The 12,258-nt window shown below is 44.0% G+C and overlaps 1 protein-coding gene across 1 annotated transcript in view; it reads left to right on the top strand.

Annotated features, from left to right (window-relative positions):
- MYO1E (myosin IE) overlaps positions 1-4,178 on the top strand; it is a 187,157-nt gene extending 182,979 nt beyond the window's left edge. Inside the window, exons 27-28 of the mRNA XM_044279713.1 lie at positions 2,574-2,743; positions 3,149-4,178. Of these exons, the coding sequence (XP_044135648.1) occupies positions 2,574-2,743; positions 3,149-3,225 (247 nt within the window). The 3' untranslated portion in view covers positions 3,226-4,178. The remainder of the gene's footprint in view (positions 1-2,573; positions 2,744-3,148) is intronic.
- Positions 4,179-12,258: the final 8,080 nt, after the last annotated feature.

Below are 12,258 nucleotides of genomic sequence, written 5' to 3'. Positions count from 1 at the left end.
GTTGCATAGTCTAATGCCAAGACTATTCGCTGTTGTGAGATCATGAAAACTCAGATCCGATGGTATATTCTAACCCTGAGGCGTTCCCATGGTGATGGGGACGCCTCAGGGTTAGAATATACTATCGGATGTGAGTTTTCACAGTCTCACAACAGCGAATAGTGTTGTCATAATCTCCAGTCCGGCTCGGAAGTAAGTACTGTAAGTTTCAGCACGCAGTATACCGGCTTACAAGACTACACCCGGCCTATAAGACAACCCCCGACTTTTGAAGATTTTCATGTGTTAAAAAGTCGTCTTATACGCCAGAAAATACAGTAAATCAATGAGCTGAGCTGCTAGTGTATATGAAATGAAGACTAGATGGGTTCAGCTACCATATGTTATGCCACTCCACACCTTTAATCCTGGGAGTAGGACCAGTGTGAAGTTCACTTGTGAAGACCTCCTTCATAGTGTTGCCACGTGGTCTCCAGACCAATTGCTGGCTATCAGTGCGTCCAAAACAAAAGCGGGACTCATCACTGAAGAAGACAGGCCTCCATTGCTGGCTTGCTTTGTAACATGATAGCTGTTGAGAGCGGTGGCGTAAAGTCAGTGGAACACCTTTAGCTGGACATCTGGCTCATTTCCCAGTGTTGTGCAAACACCTACTGATGGTTTGTGTAGACCTTGTTTACCGCCCTAGGCTTAGGATGTGACTTTTAACTTGCAGTACAGAATGGATCACTATGCACCACTCTTCTAATCAGGCGATCCGTCCATGCATTGCTTGCCTCTGTGCACCTCTTGATGTCTTACCAGTTTGTTGTTATCTCAACAACTGGGACTCTCAACGTTGAACAATGCTGACATCTTGGCCTAGGCATGTATTGTGGCAAAATACATGCTGCTGTGATAAACTAAGGTCTGTCAGTTAAGGATTCTGTCCCTCTCAAGTGGAGATAACTGGCACGTCGACGAACAGGATGCATCACACAATCATCTCACATGGCTTGATCTGATTTTCGGGGTATTGTGGCAAAAAAATAAAAACTTTGCTTTTACTCTGCCTTTTATTCCCCTCCCACATTTAACAGCTTGGAGTTAGGTGCTTGAAAATGTAATCTGCAGATCTTAGCGATGCCTGCTACTTCCTTGATTTGCACAACCTTATGGATTATCCTTCTTGGTGTTGCAATTTCAATGTTTTTATATATATATATATATATATATATATATATATATATATAAATGAATAAAGGGTATATGGGCTTCTTCACTATGAGACCAGAAGTGAGTGGAGGAAGCTTCCGAGCATGTCTGGCCACCACTTAATGCAGGAAAAGGTGGACTACAGGGAACAGCAGAGGGCGCTACCTGAGAGCAGAATGTAATGTACATGATAAAAAACCTTATAATATGTTATAGCAGGTATATTGCAGTAATGCTTCATTTGCTATGCCCTGGTCATTTCATAGGAATACTTTTCATGGGATAAAGTATTTAATGTATCATATGGGAATGATCTGGGTTAAAATAGGAAAAAAAATTATAAAATAAAACCTTTATTCGGCTGGTTTTATGTTTCTGCCATCTGAAGACAGCAGAAAAGTCCTTAATGATGTTTCAGTTTAAGAAGGATATCGTGCAACTTTTTCTTCTTTTTGCTTTGCTGCAAATGGAGACACGGTTGTACTGTAAGGAACAAGAGACCACAGAAAAATTGCCCACTGCAAATCAAAGACTCTTTGTATTCAGCAGCTGCTTCTAACCAACTCTACTGAGACAATGTTGATTTAACTACACTAAGGGTCTAGTGTAAAACCACAAGTCGCAATAAAATGTGCCATTAAACAAATATTACACACAAGAAAGCAGCCTGGTCGATGAAATTATACATAGTCTGCAGAACTACCTAATAATGGATCAGCAGGAAAAATATATAAGACTATACAAATTGTCCACGGATATGACATTGCAGAAGGAGAACTCTGGTCTATTCCAAGAACAATATATAGCGTACAGCATAGCGGTAAATTTATTGTACATCTATAATTAATTAAAATCCGCCCACTGTTTAGATAGGAGTCTTAGGTTACACTCCATGCTATTAATTGTGGACAAGGTGCAGAATGATGTATATAGACAGGAAATGAAGTGGATTACTTCCATAATATCCAGATTGTTCAGTAATAGGGGATTCAACAGAATTTTTTTTTCTGATTGATGCGGTCAGTGCAACACTGTGTTTGTAGAATTATTATTTGGTAAAGATTAGCTTATTGTATGGGACTCAGTATCATATAATTCAATGTTAATTGCAGTTCTTTACCTCTCTGCGTCACAATGTTTTTGTCAGCGTGGCTATTACTAAAGGATTAATATCATGTGACATGTCACACTGGTGACAGCCTACAGCTGGAAAGAGTAGTGATGGCACATGCATAGCCACTGAAATTCCTCTAACCATACATATATAATCCTTGTACAACAGCACCACCTACTGGTCAATCATTGAATATCATTCAAATCTGAGAGAGGCTTGATTCATTTCTCCCATTTACTAATAAATACATTTTGTCTCCTTACAGTGCGCGTCGACAGACAACAAGCCGCCCCCCTCCTGGTGGAGGAAGGCCAAAACCTCAGCCTAAACCAAAACCGCAAGTGCCGCAGTGCAAGGCCCTGTATGCATATGATGCACAGGATACAGACGAGCTTAGTTTTAATGCCAATGACATCATTGAGATTATCAAAGAAGGTAATTGGCTCCGTCCAAACTGTATAACCTTAGTCTGCATCATTTTTAGCTTGCTACAATACATTTTTTGTGGCGTATACCCTAGTGCAGTATTGCTGTGGGATAAGATGTACGAAGGCCATTGCAGCTCACAATTAGAGGGCATGAATAATGCAGTTGTTTGCTATGCAATTTCTCACTCATATATTATTTAAAAACTGCTGGACAGTTCAGTAGCCAGGTCTCCTGGCAAAGCTGCTGAAATCCATCAGTAGGTTAGCTTGTTACCTATGTTTTATACTACTTCTATCTTGTGAGCTCCCCCTGGTGGTGGCTGCAGGTATCCAGCATTTTATCGCTTGATTGATAACTGACAGTCTGCTACCGATGTAGAGGATTTAATGTTTCTTTTCTTGTCCCATACAGACCACTCAGGTTGGTGGACCGGAAGACTACGGGGGAAGCAAGGACTTTTTCCTAATAATTATGTTACCAAGATTTAAGATGGACTGCAGACAAAAGACTCGCGTCTGTAACCCTTCCAGTAATTGTCAAATAGGGAAGAAGTGCCTCACCTTGTAGCACATCGCCTCAGAAGCCCAAACCAAATTGCAACACTGTGAGAGCTAAACGCTACAAAATATGGACACCAAAGACCTGAACTGGAAGATATTTATTACACTTTATCCGATCTGAGACACTTTTTTTTTTGCTGCCTGGTGGCCCGTGATGCATTGCTGAGCAGTGTGTTACAAGCCTCCCTAGTGGCACGAGGGTTATAGAGTGAATGGAGTTCTGCTAGCGTTTTCTACCTAATGATGTGTGTGATAGGAAGTGCCTCTAGTTTACTGATGTTAAATTATACAAAGATGAATCGTATGCACAGTTCCTCTCTCGTGTGCATCTGGATGAAGGAAATGTTTCTTATGCTGCTAATGCATCACTAACCAGTGGAGGAAAGTGTAATTGAAGTTGGATACAGTGAGAATGTGTGTGCTGATTATTGATAACTGAATAGCTCCGTGAGGCACTGTATATTGAAGATGATGTGTTTTCGCTGCACAGTTCCATAGTCTTATAATGAAATATGGCTGGCCCATGTTAATATCTTGGTATTGAATGCTGTTACCTGTTACAGGAAGCATCTCATTCTTTTAAGCTGTAAATTTATATAGCAAATCATATATACTGTAAATATATATATATATATAATAATGTTATTACATGTATGGATGTATAACATAGGACTCTTATGGCAGATTTTAGGGCTAATATATCAGGTACTTATGAAACATGCACTTATGTTTTTTTTTAATGCTTTCTAGCCTGTGCTATTGCTTATACGATGGAAGCTGTCGCAAATTTCCTGAATACCAATTAACAGAAGCCAGCCCAATCAAGGCAGAATTGCATCATGTAATAGGCTAGTTAATAAATATCGTTCTCTTTTTATCCACATTGTTTGCCAAGCTTTTTTGGCTTATGTGTTTTACGTGGTTTTAATTTATTTATTTTCTTTAGACAACTTGCGTTCTCAATCTGTAAGTTATTACTAGCACATATATGAAATGTATGCTCTCAGTACTGATGACTTTCGATGATGGCATTGATACAAGTTGGATTCAACATGTTGGAAAGTATTAGGTGAATGATGATGTTGTGTACATAAACAGTTTAGGGTATATTCACACATGGTAGATTTGTTGCAGAAATTTCTACAATTTGGAAGTTTTGTGCCTGAGACTTTAAGGCCCCTTTCACACGGGCGAGTATTCCATGCGGATGCAATGAACGCATTGCACCCACACTGAATCCGGACCCATTCATTTGTATGGGGCTGTGCACATGAGCAGTGATTTTCACAAATCACTTGTGCGTTGAGTGAAAATCGCAGCATGCTCTATATTGTGCGTTTTTTTTTTTTTTTTTTTTTTTTTTTTTTTACACGACGCAGGCCCCATAGAAGTGAATGGGGTGCGTGAAAATCGCATAGCATCTGCAAGCAAGTGCGGATGCGGTGCGATTTTCACGCACGGTTGCTAGGAGACTATCTGGATGGAGACCCGATCATTATTTTCCCTTATAACATGGTTATAAGGGAAAATAATAGCATTCTGAATACAGAATGCATAGTAAAACAGCGCTGGAGGGGTTAAAAAAATAAATAAATAAATATATATAATTTAACTCACCTTAGTCCACTTGATCGCAAAGCCCGGCATCTCCTTCTGTCTCCTTTGTTGAATAGGACCTGTGGTGAGCATTAAATACAGGTAAAGGACCTTTGATGACGTCACTCCGGTCATCACATGGTACGTCACATGATCTTTTACCATGGTGATTCACCATGGTAAAAGACCATGTGATGACCGGAGTGACGTCATCAAAGGTCCTTTACCTGTATTTAATGCTCACCACAGGTCCTATTCAACAAAGGAGACAGAAGGAGATGCCGGGCTTTGCGATCAAGTGGACTAAGGTGAGTTGAATTATTTGTTTATTTTATTTTTAACCCCTCCAGCGCTGTTTTACTATGCATTCTGTATTCAGAATGCTATTATTTTCCCTTATAACCATGTTATAAGGGAAAACAATACAATCTAAAGAACACTGATCCCAAACCCGAACTTCTGTGAAGAAGTTCAGGTTTGGGTACCAAACATGCGCAATTTTTGTCACGCGAGTGCAAAACGCATTACAATGTTTTGCACTCTTGCGGAAAAATCACGCGTGTTCCCGCAACGCACCCGCACCTTATCCGGGCCAAAAATAAGACGCCCGTGTGAAAGAGGCCTAAGAGTAGATGAAAACTCAAATAGAAGTCTCATCAAAGCATCAAAGAAGGAATAGTTATACTCGTGTCTCAAAATGAGATCAAAGAAGATTCCTAAGCAAAGTGATGTATTGAGCAGATACATTGGGGCAGATTTACTAATAAACATGTACCAGAATTCTCACCAGGTTTACTACATATCTTAGATAGTTTCCGGTCCTCTCTCAGAAAGGGAGCGTGGCTTAGAAGGAAATGGTTGGCACTTATCCGAATGGGGCTTAAAATGCAACAAAATCTGGCAAATCTGGTTCTATACCTGTGATTTCCTGTGCACCGCTGTGTTTTAATTTATTAAGAGCATCTCTGGCCCTCCATTCGCCAGAAACTCAAATCTACATAACTAGTGGCTGGTGTACATTTGATCTATAACTTGCGGCAGTTTCTTGAGTAAATTATAGTACATCCATCAGGCTCCACCTCACCCTTTTCTTGCCACTTTATAAGGCTTCTTTCACACTGATTTTAGGGAATTTTCCGGCAGGCTGTTTCAGCAGGGGAACAGCCTGCCGGATATGTACTGTTTGAACACGTGTGCTGCCGAAGTCCGCCCCAGCACCATTCACTATAATGGGAACAGCCCGGAGATGCAACCGGACAAAAAATACAGGAAATATTTAAAGGGGTTCTGCACTTTCATTTAACTGATAATCTATCCTCTGGATAGGACATCAGCTTCTGATCGGCGGGGTCCGACCCCCTGGACCCCCAGCGATCAGCTGTTTGAGAAGGCTAAGCTCTGTTCACTTGAATGGAGCCTTAGCCCCGCCCACGCTAGTTGATACTAGTCGTGACGTCAGTGGGCCGGCGGTAAACGGTGAGAAGGCTGCGGCACTGCTCGAGCGCCGCTGCCTTCTCAAACAGCTGATCGGCGGGGGGGTCCCGGGTGTTGGACCCCTGCCGATCAGAAGCTGATGATCTATCCAGAGGATAGATCATCAGTTAAATGAAAGTGCAGAACCCCTTTAATGTGCCATGAAAGCTTTGGTAAATCTCCCCTTATAAAGTTAGACAGTCTAAATCTGGCTCAGCTTTATACTGTCAGGTCTAAGGGTCCATTTACATGGGCAGATACACAGGGTAATGATCGGGAAGCTCTGTGGAATAGAACTAAACTCTACAGCAGGGATGCTTAAAGGGAACCTGTCACCAGTTTTATGGTGTCCTAACTAAGGGCAACATTAATAAGTGACTGATTCGCTTAGCAAAATGCTGGGTCACTTTCTTTAATTGACCCAGTCAATCTGCCAACATCTTGTATTGAAAAGCTCCAGCTGATAATGATGAGTCATGAATATTCATGAGCTCCTGACTCTCCCCGCCCACCTGCTGCTGAATGACAGTTTGTTTCCATAGGAATCAGCAGGAGGTGGGCAGGGGAGTGGCTATAGATCTAAATTAAATATACGCTGGACTCCATGACATCACGCCGGACTCGCATTGGCATGCGGCATCTTTGTCTGTATATTATGCGGTAACCATCTGTCACACCAGTAAGTGAATACATCTAAGGTACTTTTTAGTAGTTAATGATTTTATATAATTAGTTAGATTATAATCAAATATCCACATGACAGGTTCCCTTTAACCTGCGGCCCTCCAGCTGTTTTAAAACTACAACTCCCACCATGCCCTTCTGTAGGTTGTCCGGAAATTATGGGAGTTATAGTTTTCCAACATCTGGAGGGCCTCAGGTTGAGCATGCCTGCTCTAGAGCATCATCCAGCTCTATGCAGAATGTGAAATTTTGAGAATACGTTTCCTAATTGGCACCTACCAAAGGAGCTAAAGTCTGTGCATGAGAATTGTTGGATGTGGATTGGTCAACTTCTGCTCCATTCAAACTCTATGGGACTGCCAGAGTTAGTCAAGTTAGTCATACAGATCTGATGCAAAGGCACATAGGGGATCATTTATTAAACAGAAATACCTGACCTATTTTAGACCTGTGCACTTTTTTTAGACCTGCCGTGAGTGGAAACGGGCATGGTCCAATAGGCCCGTCTCATTTACCGTTTTCTACGCCTGTTTAGTCGTAGAAAATGGTCTCGATGTAAGACTGCTTCTTGACTGAAGAAGCGGAGTTCCCATCCTTTGGTTGAAGTGTCTTCCCCTGTCTGAGGGCTTACAACCTTTCCTGGATCAAGGAGACCGTCTGGATTGGGGGACGAAAATTCCTAAACTTCCGTCTGGGTTGTTGTGGAAAAGAAGTTCTTTGTCATCACTCAAAGATTTAAGGACATTTTACAGTTAAGGACCAAATAGGCTACTAGGATGGAAAGAAAGGGAACAAAAATGATTTTCAGAAGGCATATTGCTAAACCATTCCTTCATCAATAGGGCTCTATGAGCTGTAGTAGAAAGAGACATTTTTTTTTTTTTAACTAAGCCATAGAATATCCATGAGGAAATCAAGCATGAATTCAGAAGCTAACTTCATGTTGGCCACGCTAGTTATACATTTCTTCTCTAGATACCCCTGTTTGAAGGTCAGTAGAAACCTGACTAAGCCATATTCGCAAGGCCCTGGCAAAGGGAATAGAGGATAAAGCTGCTCAAGAAGAAGCTGCTGCTGAATAATAGCTGCGCCTAAGAAGACATTCCACTTTGCGAATCCATTTGCGCTTTCAACAAAGATTAATCAGAAACTGATTACTTTGAAAGGTGAGCAGCTGCAAGATCAACCTTTGGGGGTGATTCCCACCCCTCCATATATTTGGGATCTAAATGGTTCAAGGATCTGAACCTAAGGCCTAAATCCAGCTTCTTTTCTGGCTAAGAACAATGAAGTTGAAAAAAGTCCTCCAATAATGGGTATTCTAGAAGAAATCTGCCTGATGTTTTGGGAAAATACAAAAGCTGCTGTTTATTTTTTATTTCTCCTCTTTAGAAAATTCAGACTCCAATCCTAACTGCCTTCAATAAAACATTAAATGTATCCTTATTAATTAGAAAGTAATCTTCTGAAACCCCTAGGTCATAATCCTGAGAGTCCGAAATACATTCTCCTTTAGATAACCTATCGGACAATTAATTCTTAATCTCCTGGAAGGATTTTAACAGCTGAGAATTAAACCAGGTTAAAAACTGATCAGCTTGCTGTTGAACACTTGAAACTTCCCAATCCGAATCCCAATCATCAGACATAGGCTAGCTACAGTGATTACATAACATGGACCTAGCTTTTTTTGGTCCTCATCCCTCCATGCCACTGAGAAGCAGACATCTAGAACAGAAAGACCAGAAAACATGAGGACTTGCAGAAAGATACAAGGAGACCTAGCATAACCTATCTTGATCACTGAGCAGAGGTGCGAACCTGGCATCTTGCGGCCATGGCAGAGATCTCGCTCTGATTTTAAAGCCTGAGTTCATGCGTTAGTCTGAAAATCTTGCACATGCGCGAGAACACTTTGGTGCTCTTTCTACTCTTGTATTAAATTAATAAGGGGTTGGGTTACTAATTTGATGTGAGAACTGATTTTATCACAAGACACGGAGGCTCCTATTGCTTTAACTCCTCTTTACTGTTACCATAGCAGCAAAGAAATGAACAGTCAATCAGAAAGAAAACCATAGTAACCAACTCCTCCCTCCTATCCCAGTATATAATGGTACAACCCCTAGGATCATCCTCTTTCTTTGCTGCTGCCATGGCAGATGAGTATCCATTTTCTTGGGGGTGTATTCATTGTGTTGTCTCCTTCTGGTTTTCTGTTCATCTCAGGGTTAAATCCCTTCTGAACTGGGAGATGCTGGGAGTTCTTTGGTATTCCCTAATTTTCGTTTTCCCTCATTGTGCCAACTTTTCCTGTACCTGGGCATCCTTTTCCTTTCCAGTGAGGGTTAGTTCTGGGGTGAATTAAACCACTGTGACCCACACGCCTTACCTCCCACTTGTCCATCGACTCTTACCGGGCTACTAGCCTCCTTCTCTTCCCCTCCATCGGTTTCACACTCCCGGTCTGTCTCCCGCCCGTCTTGTCGCGGGAGTTCGGGCGCCATCTTGGGGCCGCCTCTCACTCCGCCAGCGATCTCGTGGGATTTCGGCTTCTTACAGTCCCATTTCTGCCTAGATATCGTGGCATCTCGGCGCCATCTTAGCCAGTGTCTCGCCGCGCCATACTGACCGCAGGAGACCCTTCCTATCCTACGCTTTTGCCTCTTTGTTCCGGATTTGTATCCTCATTAGTCCTTCTTCCCTTTGTCCTTAGGTCCTTTCCTGTGATTTGTGATCTGGGGTGAATTATTCCTAACACACACCCATGTCTCGCCGTAGCACTGGTTCCGCTCCTGGACAGGGAACCCCCGCTGCCCTTCAGTGCCCCCTACTTTAGACAACTGTACTGATGTCCCCCCTAATTATATGCAGAGCGCAGCCCTGCAGCAATATATCTCAAATGCGGGAGGATATTTTGGTTGACCCCCTGGGGGATCCTCTATTTAACCCTGATGAGCTGCATCACCCCCGCTCTGCGGAATGGCTCCCGGCCACTCATGTGGCTCAGTATTTTGAATCAAAAATCCGCACTCCTCTAAGCAAGGAGTCGCGCAATAAGTTGCGGGCAGAGTGTCCACGCCCTCTTATTCCCCACAAGGTGTGTGAGACACCCACGGTGGACCCCAAGATGGTCCAGTTTCTATCTAAAACGGGGTTCAACCCCAAGAAGGGGTTGAATTTGGCTCTTAGAGCCGTACAGGACAAGCTCCTAGACATTACGGGTCCTCTTGCCAGAATATTCGATATGGCGGAATCCGCCAAGGCAGAAGGTAGATCAGTTGACCCCATTGAATTAGGGGGATGGATCCAGAGGGCCATTTGTATTACAAAGAATGTGAATAACTCCCTGGCTATAGAAAGGCGTAAGGCCATTTTGATGAAGGTGGAGCCAAAACTCTCCAACCTAGCGTTGTCTGAGGCGGGCAAAGATGCCCGGGGCCTTCTATTTGGAGAGTCATTTATAAAAGATTTGGACAGATACGTCGGGGCTTTCACAGCTTTGGACAAGGCCCAGACCTCCATGAGAAAAGTCTTTAATAACCGTTTCTCCAGTAGGGCTGGCAGCTCAAGGGGCCGTCTGTCTGGCCGTTCTGACTTCCACCCCCGCGGCACGGGGAGAGGCTCCTACAACTACAGATCCTCGCTTCAGGATCCCAGACACCAGCCTTCCTTCTTCCCCTCTAGGGGCGCACCAGGACGTTCCAGGGGTTTCCGCAGAGCTCCCTCCTTTAGACGTCCAGTTGGTAAGTACCTGCCCTGCTCCCCCTGTGTTTTCTTCAACAGATTGTGTCGGGGGCAGACTCCGTCTCTTTTTCCATGCCTGGTCCGAGATCACCTCAGACCGTTGGGTGCTGAACACAGTCAGAGGGTTCACTATAGACTTAGTGGCTCCCCCGAGCCTCATTTCCCCCCCCCCCGTCCTATACCTTTACCAGCCTCAATTCAACAACACCTTCACGAGGAACTTATGGAATTATCCCACAAGAGGGCGATAGAACGCATCAGGTCTCTCAATACGAGTGTGATCAGCAAAATGTTTCTGGTTCAGAAAAAGTGTGGTCAGATGCGCCCAGTCATCAACTTGAAACCTCTCATTTCGTTAGTCCAATATCGTCACTTCAAGATGGAGGGCATCCATCTTCTCAGGGACATGCTTCTCGCAGGCGATTGGATGGTCAAATTGGACCTCAAAGATGCGTACCTCACGGTCCCGGTGGCTCCTGCCTCCAGGGATCTGCTACGCTTTCTTTGGGGAGACCAGATCTGGCGCTTCACTTGCCTACCCTTTGGCCTCTCGTCCGCCCCTTGGTGCTTCACCAAGGTGATGAGACCGGTCGTCACTTGGCCGCGAAGCAGAGGGGTGCGCATGATAATTTATCTAGACGATATTCTTATCATGGCGCAAAGTCCGTCCCTCCTTTGCCGTCACCTTGACATGTCCGTCGATCTCCTTTCAAGGTTAGGGTTTATCATAAACCAAGAGAAGTCCTGTCTCGCGCCATCTACTTCGATGGAATTCCTGGGGTTCAGAATAGACTCCTTGTCCCTGACCCTCCACCTACCCTTATCCAAGATCCGGTCGATTCGCAAAGAGCTACGCCATGCTTTGCTTCGACCACAGTTATCTTTACGACACTTGGCGCGCCTAATAGGACTTCTGGCATCGTCTATCCAGGCCATTTTCCCGGCCCCCTTACACTACCAAGCTCTTCAACGGCTCAAGATTGCCTATCTTCGGTCCGGAGCCACGTACTCGGACATGGTTTCTCTAGACAGAGAGACGAGGGACGAGTTGCGATGGTGGATTCGGAACCTATCGGTTTGAAACGGCAAGGCCATTTTCGGTCCCCAACCGGACCTTGTCATAGTCAGACGCCAGCTTGCATGGCTGGGGGGCGCACTGCAATGGGGTATCCACAGGAGGTCCTTGGTCCCCAGAAGAGACTCATCTCCATATCACTACATGTATCAGACTGCGGATGGACAACATATCCGCGGTCAGATATGTCAACAGTATGGGCGGAACACGTTCTTCGGTTCTGACCTATCTGGCAAAGGATTTCTGGGAGTTCTGTCTCACCAGGGGTATTGTGGTAATTGCGGAGCATGTCCCCGGCCTTCACAATGTGCTGGCGGACTGGAATTTGCGCTACATATCGGATTCCAGCGACTGGAAGCTAGACGAGAGGGTATTCCTAGTTTTGT

Source organism: Bufo gargarizans, chromosome 2 (assembly GCF_014858855.1).
Source record: "Bufo gargarizans isolate SCDJY-AF-19 chromosome 2, ASM1485885v1, whole genome shotgun sequence".
NCBI lineage: Eukaryota > Metazoa > Chordata > Amphibia > Anura > Bufonidae > Bufo > Bufo gargarizans.
The sequence above is the reverse complement of the archived record's forward strand: the minus strand, read 5'-3'. Positions and strand labels throughout refer to the sequence as shown.